This window comes from Rhinoderma darwinii, chromosome 1, assembly GCF_050947455.1.
Source record: "Rhinoderma darwinii isolate aRhiDar2 chromosome 1, aRhiDar2.hap1, whole genome shotgun sequence".
NCBI lineage: Eukaryota > Metazoa > Chordata > Amphibia > Anura > Rhinodermatidae > Rhinoderma > Rhinoderma darwinii.
Window position 1 is genome coordinate 123,625,476 of NC_134687.1, and position 17,473 is coordinate 123,642,948.

Genomic DNA, 17,473 nt, shown 5'->3' on the forward strand with positions numbered 1-17,473 from the left:
GCCCATCAAGCCAATCCAACTTGTGGGAGGGCCTTCTGGAAGCATGGGGTGAAATTTCTCCCGATTACCTCAGCAAATTAACAGCTAGAATGCCAAAGGTCTGCAATGCTGTAATTGCTGCAAATGGAGCATTCTTTGACAAAAAGCAAAGTTTGAAGGAGAAAATTATTATTTCAAATAAAAATCATTATTTCTAACCTTGTCAATGTCTTGACTATATTTTCTAGTCATTTTGCAACTCATTTGATAAATATAAGTGTGAGTTTTCATGGCCCCAAACTTTTGAACCCAAACTTTTGAACGGTAGTGTGTGTGTATATATATATATATATATATATATATATAATAATTACAGGAAAACGCCATTAATTATCGCTAGCTACTATATAAATATCTTTCGTAAAGTTTTCCTTTTCACTGATGCTTTTTTAACTTGTGTGATGTTAAATTATGGTCTGAACGTTCCTCTTCTTCTAGGAGTCAAAGTAGATTATGTTTACAAATATCCTGTAAGAATATATAATGAACATTTTTAAGAGGGAGAATGTATAGTGTTACTTTAAATAGCCTGCAAGAAGGCTGCCATATAAGGTAAAGCTCTTACCACTAACTCACTTAGACTGGTTTCATTCTAAATGATATTGATGCTACATAGGATGAAGCTTTAATAGAGAAACTTCCAGGGATAGGTCTCCCTCTAGTGGTCATGAAATACGCTTGCTGGTAGATACACACTGGACATTCATGAATAATATGACAGGACAGATTTTGGTGCTATGTACAAACTATCATTATCTTTAACGTGTCACAACTCCAAAAGATCACTTCTGTAACAGCGTATGCGGTTATAAACCGGGCACAAGATCTAGAGCACGTCTAAAGTGATGTATAGGTCTTCCACTTCTGTACAAAACTTCTGTCTTTTTATACATGTGTGCCATCACCAGTGACTAGCCCCTACCACAATACTACATATAACATACTAAAGGAAAACTGGATGCACTGCTCCTTTAAATATTCCATTAAAATAAGGATGCAAAGTGCATAAAAAAGATAAAAACACAGATTAAATGTGGAAATGTGGTGCATGCATTGAGAATCTGATTACACAGATGGTAATTTACTTTATGTACCATAAGAATGCAAAATATACAGGTGACAAGTCAGAGTTACCTGGCCTTCTAATGTCTCCAGTTTTCGTTTTCGCGCATGAAGAGCCTTGCTGGGAAAGGCCCAAAAATAATTGGAAGTACCGATGCGCTCTGAATCTACCATTCCATCATCCACAAGGCTTTGCAGGACATCCTTCACTGACATGGAAGCTGTGAAAAATCATTATTCTATTAGCAAAAGAGGCAAGATACAGGAAACAATGCTAAGGCCTAGTTCACATCGCGTTTTAGCCTTGTCATAGGTATATGTCGGAAGTACTCCCGAACATACAGTGAAGGAAATAAGTATTTGATGGTCACCTGTATAAAAGACTCCTGTCCACAGACTCAATTAATCAGTCTGACTCTAACCTCTACAACATGGGCAAGACCAAAGAGCTTTCTAAGGATGTCAGGGACAAGATCATAGACCTGCACAAGGCTGTAATGGGCTACAAAACCATAAGTAAGACGCTGGGTGAGAAGGAGACAACTGTTGGTGCAATAGTAAGAGAATGGAAGACATACAAAATGACTGTCAATCGACATCGATCTGGGGCTCCATGCAAAATCTCACCTCGTGGGGTATCCTTGATCCTGAGGAAGGTGAGAGCTCAGCCGAAAACTACACGGGGGGGGAACATGTTAATGATCTCAAGGCAGCTGGGACCACAGTCACCAAGAAAACCATTGGTAACACATTACGCCGTAGTGGATTAAAATCCTGCAGTGCCCGCAAGGTCCCCCTGCTCAAGAAGGCACATGTACAGGCCCGTCTGAAGTTTGCAAATGAACATCTGGATGATTCTGAGAGTGATCGGGAGAAGGTGCTGTGGTCAGATGAGACTAAAATTGAGCTCTTTGGCATTAACTCTACTCGCCGTGTTTGGAGGAAGAGAAATGCTGCCTATGACCCAAAGAACACCATCCCCACTGTCAAGCATGGAGGTGGAAACATTATGTTTTGGGGGTGTTTCTCTGCTAAGGGCACAGGACTACTTCACCGCATCAATGGGAGAATGGATGGAGCCATGTACCGTCAAATCCTGAGTGACAACCTCCTTCCCTCAAACAGGACATTAAAAATGGCTCATGGCTGGGTCTTCCAGCACGACAATGACCCGAAACATACAGCCAAGGCAACAAAGGAGTGGCTCAAAAAGAAGCACATTAAGGTCATGGAGTGGCCTAGCCAGTCTCCAGACCTTAATCCCATCGAAAACTTATGGAGGGAGCTGAAGATCCGAGTTGCCAAGCGACAGCCTCGAAATCTTAATGATTTACAGGTGATCTGCAAAGAGGAGTGGGCCAAAATTCCATCTAACATGTGTGCAAACCTCATCATCAACTACAAAAAACGTCTGACTGCTGTGCTTGCCAACAAAGGTTTTGCCACCAAGTATTAAGTCTTGTTTGCCAAAGGGATCAAATACTTATTTCTCTGTGCACAATGCAAATAAATATATATAATTTTGACATTGTAATTTTTTTTTATTTTTTTTTGATAGTCTATCTCTCACTGGTAAAATTAACCTAGCCTAAAAATTCTAGACTGTTCAGGTCTTTGAAAGTGGCCAAACCTACAAAATCAGCAAGGAAATACTTATTTCCTTCACTGTATACCTCTGACAGAAGGCTGCAATATATGCCACTTTATAGGCAAACAGTGGGATACGTCACCCGAACCCAAGTGGACAGATCACGGCCTAGGAAAAGCAGAGTGCTTCCGAGGCTCTGGCCGGGCACTCCGGTATATATGGACAATGATATAAGGAGCGTTACAATGCCAGAGTCCCTGGCCAGAGCGTTGGAAGAAATGTGACCCTATACTCCGTCTCTGGACAAGCTACTGATGTTACTATCCATAAATGGACAATGACGTCAAGGGCTTCCCCAGGGCCAAAGTCCGCGGGTAGAGCGCTTGATTCTTACTTTTGTCATCAACTTAGGATAAAAACATTAAAACTTTTTTTTTTCACACATTTTCTGCGACCATACATTTAGGGTACAAACACATTGGGCGGATACGCTGCGTAAATGTACACTGTATCTGCCCCGGAACCTGCAGGGAATTCAGTCTGAAATTGTAGAGCAGTTTTTCAGGCGGCATGTCCGCTGCGGAAATCCTGCAGGAATATAAATTGAAAAAAAAAGTTCATGCTTTCCCGGCAGTAGTGATGTCGACACGTCACTCTCTTCTGAGCGTAGCCCGGCCTCCTCGGATGACGCTGCAGTCCATGTGACCGCTGCAGCCTTTGATTGCTGCAACAGCCACATGGGATAAAGAGTCATCCCAGGAGGCCGGGCTGAGATGAGCTTAGAATAAAGAATTGCGTCACTAGAACTACAGCAGGGGGTAAGTAAAAGCTTTTTTTTTTTTATTAATTTAAAATAAGAAAGCGCTTATTTTTTCTCTTACTTGTAATTTTTGTGGCAGAATTGCAGCGTTTCCACCGCAAAAGTCACAACACATGCCTCTTTCCAACAGAAGAGCAGCCCGTAACAGAGAAGCAGAAATTCTGCAGCCTTAATTGAGATGCTGCAGGTCAATTTATGAACGTATTTTCTGCTAATTGTTTTCACTGTGTGTGGATAAGATTTGTTCAAATCTCATCCACTCTGCTGCTACTGTACTAGACGGCAGAATTTCTGCAATGAAATCCGTTGCAGAAAGTCAGCAGTTTTTACGCCTAATATAAAAGATATGTATTTGATTTCCATATAAATACTTTCAAAATAGTAGCTGATAAACAAATGTATGTCAGGTTTTATTTACTATATACATTTTTCAATGGGTCAAGTATTTGGTTGAATCGCCGTTTAATTATTTCACTTGAATCAAATGCTTGTGTAGCCTTCCACAAGTTACTCACTATATTTATTTTATTGCCCATTCCTTCTGGTAGAACTGATGTACATCTTGTGGGTATCCTTGCTCAGACATGTTATTTTTTTTTTTCATTCAGTCCACACATTCTATCGAATTCAATTCAGGGCTTTGTGATAGCCATTCCAAGGCCCTGTTCACACAGAAAATTGTGACTCAAAATTCTGTCTGGAATTTTGAGGCAGATTTTGATCTGCCTGCACGCCGTTTGCCACGTTTTTCTTCACCAGCGGCCATTGATAGCCGCGGGCAAAAATGCAGCGAAAAACGCTTTCTCTGCCTCCCACTGATGTCAATGGGAGGTCAGAGACATAAAACGCCCGAAAATAGGGCATGTCGCTTCTTTTTCCCACAAGACGGTTTTTCCGCTCGTGGGAAAACACCGCCTACCATTGAAATCAATGGGAGGCATTTTCGGCCGTTTTTTGGCGCGTTTTCTGACACAGTTTCCGTGTCAAAAAACGTGTCTAAGAAAAACTGTGTGAACAGGGCCCAATACTTTCACTTTAAGCCAATTTGTCACTACACTGGAGGAATGCTTAGGATCATTGTCCTTCTGAGAGACCCAGTTACGACCAAGTTTAAACTTTCTGGCTGATGCCTTAATGTGTTTCTTCAACATTTCTATACAATCTGTCTTCCTCGTGATGCCATCTATTTTCTGAAGTGCACCTATCCTTTTTCCGGCAAAATACCCCCACAACATGATGCTGCCACCCGTTTCACAGTTGGTATGGTGCCCTTTGGATTTAAAGCCTCACCTGTTTACCTCCAGGATTCTGATAAGTAAAAAAAAAAAATTACAAATAAAAAAATAATTAAAAAACATTGGGTGGTCATTGAATCACACATAAGTGGGAATACAACATTAGGATCGGACCTAATCAATACTTAGTGGCACCTCAATAATCTCCCCACATACTTGACTTCCATTTCCACCTCCTGCACGATATGGTGTTGACTTGTTTCCTCTGTTCCTCATACGTGTACTATACCGCCTCACCAGATGCCTCTCTCAATTCTTGAGGCCCACATCCCCTCCCTTGACCTGTCCACCTGGAGTGCCAAGGGCATAAGTTCCCTCAATGATCTACATGACTAAGGCGGCTCCCTCCTTTTTCAACACATCTCAGAGAAGTTCCAAATTTCTAATAGGGAATTCTATCAATTTCTTCAGATCCGACATTTCTTACAAAAACGAAGCGCCCAAATCCAAAAGGAAGTTTTACAACATCTCTCTAATGCATCCCCAAAACGCAAAGGTATTTCCTTTCCTACAATTTATTAGATGGGAAGGTTACATTCCTCAAATCACACCCCTGCTCAAATGGGAAAAATAACTTGACTCAACCTTTTCGGTTAAGAAATGGGAAACTGCATTTCACCTTGTGTACAAGATCTTCCGATGCACCTCTTATCAGGAAGCAGCCTCAAAGACTAGCTTACGATGGTACTTCTACCCCTCCAGATTCCACTTAATGTTTCCGTCATTCTCCTCGGATTGCTGGAGATTATGTGGCTCCCTGTGTACCCTTCTGCATATTTTATGGGATTGTCCAGAAATCAAACCCCTCTGGAACGCAACTCTCCATATAATTAATACTTTTACTGCCTGACCTTCACTTAAACACCTGAGTTTGCCTTATTATTTATAGGATTGGATAGGTTTCCACCCCCAAACGTGACCATTGTCGACCATATACTTATGGCCACTAAGTTGGTCATAACAAGGCATTGGAAACAGGTGTCACAACCTCTTATCCAAGAGGTGGTAGCATCGGCCAATACTACTTACATGTATGAACAATTGCTAGCAAATCAAAATTTGCTACAAGCCAAGTTCCGGAATAAATGAGGTTGCTGGTTACACAGCCCCCGACTTCAAAACACTAATTCTTCCAATCCTGAATTATTACTACCAAAGTGTACTCTTTCAGTCCTTTTAGGGGGTGCAAAGGATTATCTTCTTGTGGATAATGTAATGTAATTGGGATTGGCTTGATTGCTGATCTTCGGCTGAATTAACACACATTTTTGCTGTATAACCTGTATCTTTATTGATGTCCTTATCTCAATATAATGATGTATATGCACATAGACTCTACACTGTTGTCATTTGGTTGACTGCAGTTATGTTGCTTGCTTCTACTTTTAAATGTACTTGTACAATGTATGAATATTAAAATTGGAAAACTTTCAATAAAAAATCTATTGGTTTAAAAAAAATTTTTTTATATGACTTGAGAACACTGCTCCAAAAGGTAAGGTCTTTGTCCTGTTCATCATCTGCAAACCTCAGTCTGGCGCTTTATACCATTCTTGGATTAGGGCCTACTTTCTTGCATTATAGCCTTTCAAGGCATGGTTATGTAGAACAGTCTTAACCCCTTCGCGCTCAGGTCAGTAATAGTACGTCCTGCTAAGTAGAACGTTCGCGCTCAGGTCAGTACTATTACTGACCTGAGTAAACACGGCGCCATCTTTCCCCGGCGCGTGTCTGAGCTGTGATACCTGCTGTTTCCGACAGCAGGCTATCACAGCTTAGTGTGCAGGGACCGATCGCGGTGGTCCCCGCCGATTAACCCCTTAGAAGCCGCGTTCAATAGCGATCGCGGCTTCTTAGGGGTTAAGCTGCCATCGCCGGCCTGCTACACGATAGCGGGCCGTGATGGCTACTATGGCAACCAGAATCCTAACAATGGACTCTGGCTACGCCATCGACGGAAGCCTAGTGGGTCCCGACAAAATCAGGACCCACTATGCTTGCTGTCAGCGAACAGCTGACAGCTCTAATACACTGCACTACGCATGTAGTGCAGTGTATTAGAATAGCGATCAGAGCCTCCTGCCCTCATGTCCCCTAGTGGGACAAAGTAAAAAAAGTGTAAAAAAGTAAAAAAAAGTTGTGTAAAAATAAGAAAATAAAAGATTTAAAAGTAATAAAAGTAAAAGTCCCCCTTTTTCCCTTATCAGTTCTTTATTATTAATAAAAATATATAAATAAACAAATAAACTATACATAATTGGTATCGCCGCGTCCGTAACGACCTGAACTACAAAACGATGTCGTTATTTATCCCGCGCGGTGAACGCCGTAAGAGAAAATAATAATAAACCGTACCACAATCACAATTGTTTGGTCACTTCACCTCCCAAAAAATGGAATAAAAAGAGATCAAAAAGTCGCATGTACCGAAAAATGGTACTGATCGAAACTACAGTTCGTTACGCAAAAAATAAGTCCTCGCACGGCTTTCCTGATGGAAAAATAAAACAGTTATGGCTCTTAGAATAAGGGAACACAAAAAGTAAATTATACTTTACAAAATGTATTTTATTGTGCAAACGCCATAAGACATAAAATAAAACTATAAACATCTGGTATCGCCGTAATCGTATCGCCCCGCAGAATAAAGTGAATATGTCATTTATAGCGCACGGTGAACGCTGTAAAAAAAATTGAATAAAAAACAATAGTAAAATTGCTGTTTTTTTAGTCACCACGCCACCTAAAAATAGAATAAAAACTGATCAAAAAGCCGCATGCACCCCAAGAAAACTACAATGGATTCCTCAAGGGGTCTAGTTTCCAAAAAGGGGTCACTTTTGGGGGGTTTCCACTGTTTTAGCACCACAAGACCTCCTCAAACCGGATATGGTGCCTAATAAATTAAATTAAATTAATTAAATGTCACCTCTACTTTGCTCTAAATTCCTGTGAAACGCCTAAAGGGTTAATAAACTTTTTAAATGCTGTTGTGAATACTTTGAGGGGTCTAGTTTCTGAAATGGGGTGTTTGATAAGGGTGTCTAATATATGGGCCCCTCAAAGCAACTTCAGAACTGAGCTGGAAACTAAAAAATAAAATAAAAATGAGGCAATACTTCGCTTCTTACATTATACTGATAATGAGCCGTGCCCACCCCGAGATGACCCCAGTTTTGACCGTTTGTATAAACGGAGACCCCTATTAGACCGTTTCAGTGCCCGGTTTTCCCAGCATTCACCCCCGAGAAGTGTATTGAAAGGGAGGCTTCAATTCCGCCAGTACCTGCCGGGTAAGAGGGCAAGGTATGGCGTGAAGATGTATAAGCTGTGCGAGAGTGCATCCGGGTATACCTACAAATTTAGGATATATGAAGGGAAGGACACCAGTTCTCAGCCCCCAGAATGCCCCCCCTTACTGGGAGTTAATACAAAAATTGTGTGGGATTTGGTGCACCCACTGCTGGACCAGGGTTACCACCTCTACCTGGATAATTTTTATACCAGCGTCCCACTCTTCAACTGCCTCGCTTCCAGAAGTCCTGCGGCATGCGGCACTGCTAGAAGAAACCTGAGAGGCCTCCCTACGACTCTGCTTGGGCAAACACTCAGAAGGGGTGAGAGCAGGGCAAAATCTAGCAGCAACATATTGTGTGTCAAGTACAAGACCAGGGAGATGCCACACCAGTACCCATGTACCTGTACGAGGTACCAGTACAGGGACCCCCAAACTAGACTGCATCCTGGACTACAATAGGTACATGGGAGGGGTGGACTTGTCAGATCAAGTCCTGAAGCCTTACAGTACTTCTGGAAGCGGGGCCACAGGCATCGTACCAGGGCAACACTTTTTAGGAGAAGTTCCCCAAACTGGCAAGAAGGGAAAAAGTCAAAAGAGGTGCAGAGTCTGCTATAAGAGGGGGATAAGGAAGGACACAATATATCAATGTGACGCGTGTCCCGAAAAACCAGAGCTCTGTATGAAAGAGTGTTTTCAAATTTATCATCCATCCCTTTATTTTTAATTTACCCCAGTTTTACTCGCTCTGATCCACTTCGCACAGCTTACCCCTCCTCATCTTTCCCCTCTGAGCCCTGCTGTGTGCCCAGGCAGCTGATAACAGCCACATGTAGGGTATTGCCGTACCCGGGAGAGCCAACATTACAGTTTATGGGGTGTAGGTCTCCGGTGGCACATGCTGGGCACAATATATCGGACACTGACATGGCATATATATAGAAAATTGCAAATCTCACTCTGCACCAACTGCTGCACATTATCTTTTACACAATACCTGTGGGGTCAAAATGCTCACTACACCTCTAGATGAATTCCTTAAGGGGTGTCGTTTTTAAAACGGGGTCACTTCTCGGGGGTTTCAACTGTACTGATACCTCAGGGGCTTCTGCACACACGACTTAGCACCAGAAAATTCCCAGTAGGCCACATGGTGGTCCTTTCCTTCTGAGCCCTCCCATGGGCCCAAACGGCAGTTTATCACCACAAATAGGGTATTGCCACACTCAGGACAAATTGGGCAACAAAATGCGGTATTTTATTCCTTGTGAAAATAAGAAATTTTGAGCCAAAACTACCTCTTATTGGAAAAAATAAATTTTTTTTTAATTCACAGCCCAATTCAAATAAATTCTGTGAAAAAACTGTGGGGTCTAAATGGTCACAACACCCATAAATAAATTCTTTGAGGGGTGTAGTTTCCAAAATGGGGTGACTTCCATTGCTTTGATACCTTTGGGGCTCTGCAAATGCGACATGGCACCCGAAAACCAATCCAGCAAAATCTGGGCTCCAAAGAACACATAGCGCTCCTTTCCTTCTGAGGCCTCCCATGGGCCCAAACGGCAGTTTATCACCACAAATGGGGTATTGCCGCACTCAGGACAAATTGGGCAACAAATTGGGGTATTTTATTCCTTGTGAAAATAAGAAATTTTGAGCCAAAACTACCTCTTATTGGAAAAAAATTCATTTTTTTGAATTCACAGCCCAATTCAAATAAATTCTGTGAAAAAACTGTGGAGTCTAAATGGTCACAACACCCATAAATGAATTCCTTGAGGGGTGTAGTTTCCAAAATGGGGTCACTTCTGGTGGGTTTCCATTGCTTTGATACCTTTGGGGCTCTGCAAATGCGACATGGCACCCGAAAACCAATCCAGCAAAATCTGTGCTCCAAAGAACACATAGCGCTCCTTTCCTTCTAATACCTCCCATGGGCCCAAACGGCAGTTTATGGCCACAAATAGGGTATTGCCGCACTCAGGACAAATTTGGCAACAAAATGGGGTATTTTATTCGTTGTGAAAATAAGACATTTTGAGCCAAAACTACATCTTATTGGAAAAAAGTTTTTCTTTTTAAATTCACAGCCCAATTCAAATAAGTTCTGTGAAAAAACTGTGGGGTCTAAATGGTCACAACACCCATAAATAAATTCCTTGAGGGGTTTTGTTTCCAAAATGGGGTCACTTTTGGTGGGTTTCCATTGCTTTGATACCTCTGAGGCTCTGCAAATGCGACATGGCACCCGAAAACCAATCCAGTAAAATCTGGACTCCAACAAACACATAGCGCTCCTTTCCTTCTGAGGCCTCCCATGGGCCCAAACAGCAGTTTATCACCACAAATGGGGTATTGCCGCACTCAGGACAAATTGGGCAACAAAATGGGGCATTTTGTTCCCTGTGAAAATAAGAAATTCTGATCAAAAATGACATCTTATTGGAAAAATTGTCATTCTTTTAATTTCACAGCCCAATTCAAATACGCGCTGTGAAAAAACTACGGGGTCAAAATGGTAACAATAACCATAAATTAATTCCTTGAGGGGTGTAGTTTCCAAAATGGGGTCAGTTTTGGGGGATTCCTACTGTTTTGGCACCTCAACACCTCTCCAAACCTGGCATGCTGCCTAAAATATATGCTAATAAAAAAGCACCACCAAAATGCACTAGGTGCTTCTTTGCTTCTGGGGCTTGTGTTTTATTCCACGAGCACACTAGAGCCACATGTGGGACATTTCTAAAAACTGAAGAATCTGGACAATACATATTTAGTAGTGTTTCTCTGGTAAAACCTTCTTTGTTACAGAAAAAAAATAGAATAAAATTGAAATTCAGAAATAAAAACGAAATTTGCAAATTTCACCTCCACTTTGCTTTAATTCCTGTGAAATGCCTGAAGGGTTAAAAAACTTTCTAAATGCTGTTTTGAATACTTTGAGGGGTCTAGTTTTTAAAATGGGGTGCTTTATGGGGGTTTCTAATACATAGGCCCCTCAAAGCCACTTCAGAACTGAACAGGTACCTTAAAAAAAAGGCTTTTGAAATTTTCTTAAAAATATGAGAAATTGCTGTTTATGTTCTAAGCCTTGTAACGTCCAAGAAAAATAAAATAATGTTCTAAAAACGATGCCAATCTAAAGTAGACATATGGGAAATGTGAACTAGTGACTATTGTGGGTGGTATAACCGTCTGTTTTTCAAGCAGATGCATTTAAATTCTGAAAAATGCTATTTTTTCTAAATTTTCTCTAAATTTTGCAATTTTTCTCAAATAAAGACTGAATATATCGACCAAATTTTACCACTAACATGAAGGCCAAAGTGTCACGAGAAAACAATCTCGGAATCGCTTGGATAGGTTTAAGCATTCCGACGTTATTACCACATAAAGTGAAATATGTCAGATTTGAAAAATGGGCTCTGAGCCTTAAGGCCCAAACTAGGCTGCGTCCTTAAGGGGTTAATGGTGGATTATAGATTCCTCAACATTGAAATTGCAGCACCAAGAAGGAAGAGTTTTGGAATTGTGAAGATCGCAGGATCGACAGACATGTTAATGATATGCAAACAATGAAAACAAAATATTCCGAACAGCTTGATTTATTCAGTATCGAGTATGAGCGTCATGCGGAGAAATACATGCACTTACACCCCTTGGCATGGTATCAATGAGGTTATTGTTATGCCACCGTGAATGCACTAGGGCAAGCAAATCATCAAGATTACCTGCTGGCAGCTCCCTTTGCAATTGCCAACCAATGATGTCTCAGATGTGCTCAATAGGAGACAAGTCCAAAGACGCTGCAGGCCATGGTAGCACGTTTAGACAGTAGCACAAGTAACATGCGGACTGGCGTTGTCCTGTTGAAAAACAGCTTCTGGGACACTTTGGAGAAACGGCAATACCACTGGTTCCACGACCAAATCACTGTAACTCTGAGCTGTTAGTGTACCTGAAACGAAGACTAGAGGGCTCCGGCTACCGTACATTTAGCCACCCCACACCATAATCCCAGGAGTAGGGCGTTCCATTATGAAAGCCTTTTTTTTTTTTTTTAATATATTTTTATTATTCAAAGCCAGAACAGTTACAAGTATGCAGTGTGTGTCACACATACAATAATATGTACATCAAATAACAATGTGTTCCAGCTTCAAAATTATTTTCCATTTTACTTGTCATCATTAAGTTACAAAACGATTAATAAGGCAAAACAAAGCCAACAGTTCCCTTCCCTCCCCCCAACTCTCCTCCATCTCGGTGAACATTTTCTTAACTAGCTATCAGCATGCCTAGCGTGCCCTGGATACTCTGTGAACTATACCATGATGTGTGTCGAAATGTGCGCATGAACACCCCTATCTCTGCTGCGGGATAATGTTGTTCAATGAATGTACGCCAAGTTTTAAAAAAAATGTTCTGTAGACCTTTCTTTGTGTCTTTCTAGGTCCGTTTTATCATATCCCAATAAAGTCTTGAGAGTAGTCACGACCTCCGCAATTTCCGGGACCGATGCCTGTAACCAGTGGCGCAAGATGCACTTCTTGATAGCCAATAATGCCATATGTATTCCTTTCCGGGACACTATAGATGGACCCCCCCCACCTGGATCCATTGGGATATAATGAAACAACACTGCCTGTGGGTTTGCGTGCACCTCTTCCCCCCAGGTGTCCTTAATAAATTGTAAAGCAAGATCCCAAAACATCCGAATTTGTGGGCACAACCACATCCCGTGAAGTAAATTAGCTTTGTGTAAGTCGCATTTAGGACAACTACGCAGATAGTGTGCTGGAGCGTCCCTATAGGATAAATTAAAGGCGTATGTCGCTCTGTGCATAAGCCGGAAGTGCATCTCGCGCCACTGTTCATTTACCATGACCTTCCTCACCCTCTCCCATCCATCTCGAATTTTGCTGGAGATTTCTGGATCCTCCAGCTCCACCTCCCACGTTCTAAAGCAGGAAGTACTAAAGGAATCAAGATGAGCATTCCTAAGTTTACCATATAAACTTGCAAGACCTCTTCCCGTACCCCCCTGCGGCACCATCCCATCAAATGCTCCCCGCCTCTCCACTACACCAATATTGCAGACTTTGGTTTTACATAGCTCTGTTACTTGAGCATATTGCAGATATTGATTCCCCCTCAGATTATATTTGCTAGCGACCTCCTGCCACGTAAGCCATCTTCCCTCCTCAACATTCATGAGTTGGCCCAGGACATTGATCCCTTCATCTCTCCACTGCGAAAACAATTTATTCTGACTCCCCTGTGGGAACATGGGGTTATCCCACAACGGCCAGAATTTAGAAAGACCATACGGAAGACCAAAAAGCTTCCGCACCGCCTTCCAGGCACCGATTGTATCTTTCAGCAACAGACTTGACTTAACATTAGTTGGCAGTTGAGCATATGGCAGATGTAACAGGGCCTGCAGCGGAACCGATCCCGCCAAATCCTGCTCCAGCTATACATTGGAGTACAAATTAGTGTTATGTATCCAATCCCCTATATGCCTGCAGATGGCCGGTAAATTGTAATATCGTATAAGTGGTAACTGAATGCCTCCTTCCACTTTGGGCAGTGCCAATTTTTTATATGCAATCCTAGGTCTTTTCTTTTGCCACAAGAATTGTAAAAATGCTGTCTGTAGTTTCTGGTTATCTAGATGCTTGATCAATATGGGTATGGTTTGCATTGGATATAGCAGACGAGCAAAGCTTATCATTTTTAAAAGAGCAGCTCTCCCAAACAATGACAACGGCAGTGACGCCCATCGATTTAGTTCCTTATGAATTTTTTCAAACAAGGGTGAATAATTTAGCTTATAGAGGGAAATTTGCCTATTTTAATCCCCAGGTATGTGATATAAGATCTGGCTATTTCCACCGTACCCTGCAAGGGTGGTCTTGCCCCTGATTCCTTCAAGTAAAGTAATTGACTCTTTTGCGCATTGACTTTATAGCCTGAGAATGACCCAAAGTATCGTAGCTTCTCCAGCACCCCCCCAAATGATCCCCAGGCGACTTTAGAAACAACAGAAGATCGTCAGCAAAGCATGTCAGTTTGATCTCCTGACTGCCAACCATTATCCCTTCAAAGTCCCTGGAGGACAAAAGATGTCTCGCTAGCGGTTCCAAAGCCAAGTCAAACAGCAATGGAGACAGGGGGCATCCCTGCCTTGTTCCCTTCTGTAAATGTATCGGTGCTGACAGAAAACCTGTAGTGAACACCCTAGCTAGTGGTTCTGAATATAACGCTTCCAGGTAATTCCTAAACAACCCTTGTATCCCAAATCTATCTAGAACTAACCTCAGCCAATCCCAGTGGACATTATCGAAGGCCTTTTCGGCATCTAGCGTTAAAAGTGCTGGCGAATCATGTCCCTGCATATTAGAAGTCCTCATTGCGTCTTGTACCGCCAAAACCGTGCGTATGTTTTTGACCGCCGATCTCCCCTTCACAAAGCCCACCTGGTGTGGCCCAATCAAAGTCGGGAGAAACATAGCCAACCTGTCGGCCAGTATCTTCGACAATATTTTAACATCCTGATTTATCAAAGAGATTGGGCGAAAAGACCCCGGGTTAGCCGGGTCCTTCCCTTCCTTGTACAATACTTCGATATAAGCTACATTGCCCGATTTCAAGAATTCCTTATTTAGCAGCATATGATTATACACCGGCAATAAAATGGGCGTGACTTCCTCCCTCATAAGTTTGTAAAAATCGCTAGAAAATCTATCTGGCCCTGGCGCTTTGTTATTCGTCAATGATTTAATGGTCGATATGATCTCTTGTTCCGTGATCAATGCATTTAATTGTTCTCTATCAGAGTCCGAGAGAGATGGTAGCGTTAAGGAGTCCAGAAACTCCCTCCCCTCAGTCCTCTCCGAAGTGTCCTGTGCATATAGCGCAGTGTAATAATCTCCCAGTATATCATTGACGATCTTTGGATCTTTCTGTACTTCCCCGTTCCTATCTCTCAACCCCCCTATGTGAGTCGGGCGAAATTGTCCTTTCGCCATTTTGGCCAGCAGGGAGCCTGATTGGTTCCCATATCTAAAAAAATGCGCCGTTGTTTGCTCTCTCTGGAACCTTTCTTTTTTATCCAGCCACATTTCAAACTCTGCCTTAGCCGTGAGCCATTCTCCCCTAAGCGCTAGTGTAGAGTTTGCCAAGTACGCTATGTATTTCATGCGAAGATTTCTACTAGACTCGTTATAATGCTTGTTGGTTTTTCGTTTAAGCGACGCCACATAAGAAATGATCCTCCCCCTCAGCACTGCCTTGGCTGTGTCCCAAAACAAGTGGCTGTTCTCTCTATGAGCTTGATTTTCCTGACTATATTCCCCTACCCACCCCTTCAAGCATGATTGAAAGGATTCATCAGTTGCCAAAAACGACGGAAATTTCCACAATATATCCGACCCCCTTTTAAATGTATCTGCCAAGATCAGAGAAACCGGTGAATGGTCTGAAATCACCAAATCCTCTATTCGAGCACTAAGAATCCTAGGGAGGAGCACCGGAGAAGCCATAAAGTAGTCAATACGCGACCATGCGGTATGCGCATGAGAAAAATGAGTGAATTCTCTACCTAATGGAAATTGTGTCCTCCATACATCTACCATGCCCGTGGAAGACAATAATGGGGCCAAGACTTTATCGTGTGTTCTTTCAACCAATACCCTACCATCTCCCCTTCGCATGTCCTCTGTTGTGCATAAGACTGAGTTAAGGTCCCCTCCTAGCAGAATCTGAGGTTCTTTATCCGCTAAAAGTTTTCCTTCCAGAAATTGAAAAAAGACCCGATTGTTGTCATTCGGTGCATATATACAGTACAAACTCACTCTCCCCATAGCGCCCTCTAATATCACATGCAAATATCTGCCCCCCTCATCCCGCTCAGAAATAATCACAGAACATTCAATTATTTTGTGTATGAGGAGTAAGACGCCCGCCTTGCCATTAACTGCTTGAGAACCCATTACTGTGCCCACCCATAATTTGCGCATTCTCTGGAAATCACGTTCCAATAGATGGGTTTCCTGCAAAATCGCTATATCCGCTTTCAGCTTTTTCAGGTGGCGAAGAACCATCATGCGTTTATGTGGGGACTGCAGTCCCTTCACATTCCATGTTATTACTTTAGGCATCTCACAGTAATGGCAAAGCAAACCTCATCCACCGAGACCGTTTCCCCCCCTCCTTCCCCCTCCCTAAACATAAAACATAATTGAAACCCCAACAACAGATCATTACTAGTTTCAGACTTCTCTTTTTTCGCACATTTTAGTGTGAAATCTCTGTACATTCCACCACTAGAAACCCCTTGGTATACCATGAACACCCTGTATACCCGGAAAATATCGACAACACCTTACACTCCCACCCGACTCCTTGCAAAAATTTCCTCAAGCCTCACTTCAGCTGCGCCCTCCCCTACCATTAACATCAGTAAACCTCAACCTCCGATGCACCGATAGTTATAACACTTATGTCTCAGACAATGCGTAACTTAAAATAACATGAGTCTCCTTCCATCACCGCCTGGGCATCTCCCTTCAATCCGGAGAAGAAGAGGTGAGACCCCTCCTGATACTCCTGTTTCTGGACCGTCCTCTGCGAGGCAGACCGTTCCTGTGTGTCTGGCTATCACCATTGTTGTCTTTGGACAAGCTTTCCACATATTTAGCCGCCTCCCCTGGAGACAAAAACGATTCCACCCCACCACCGGGCTCGAAGATCCTGAGAATGGCGGAAAACATATGAAAGCCTCTTAATGGCGTTGCCCACGTGGTCTCCAGACCAATCTCTGGCTATCATTGTGTCAGAGTCAAAATCGGAACTCATCGCTGAAGATGATAGACCTCCATTCCAGCCTCCATTGCCGTGCACCATAATAGCCTTTGAGAGCAGTGGTGTGTGGTCAATGGAACACCTATAGCTAGACATCTGGATCGTAGCCCAATATCGCGCAAACGCCTCCTGATGCTTTGTGTCGAAACTGGTTGCCGCCCTAGTCTAGGGATGTGACGTCCAATTTCATTTGCAGTACAAAATGGTTACTAGGTGCAATTCTTGCAATCAGGCGATCCGTCCATGCAGAGGTTAACCTACACGCACATCTTGCGGTCATTCCCATTCGTTGTTGTTCTACCAAACTCCGGGACACAAAACGTTGAACAGTGCTGAAATCTCGGTCTAGGTGTGTAGCGATCTGCTGGAGTGATAGACTAAGGTCTTTCAGTTCAAGGAGCTTGTCCCTCTTAGTTGGCGACAATTAGAGATAACTGGCACATTAACGAACAGGAGGCATCGCACATTCATCCCACACCACTTGATCCGATTTTTGAGGT

General features: G+C 42.6%; 1 protein-coding gene across 3 annotated transcripts in view; it reads right to left on the bottom strand.

The window, feature by feature from the left end:
* The window catches only part of MND1 (meiotic nuclear divisions 1), a 165,862-nt gene that overhangs the window by 131,252 nt on the left and 17,137 nt on the right, over positions 1-17,473 (bottom strand). For all 3 annotated transcript variants that reach the window (XM_075849685.1, XM_075849684.1, XM_075849683.1), the window contains one exon: positions 1,174-1,322. In XM_075849685.1, the coding sequence (XP_075705800.1) occupies positions 1,174-1,322 (149 nt within the window). The remainder of the gene's footprint in view (positions 1-1,173; positions 1,323-17,473) is intronic.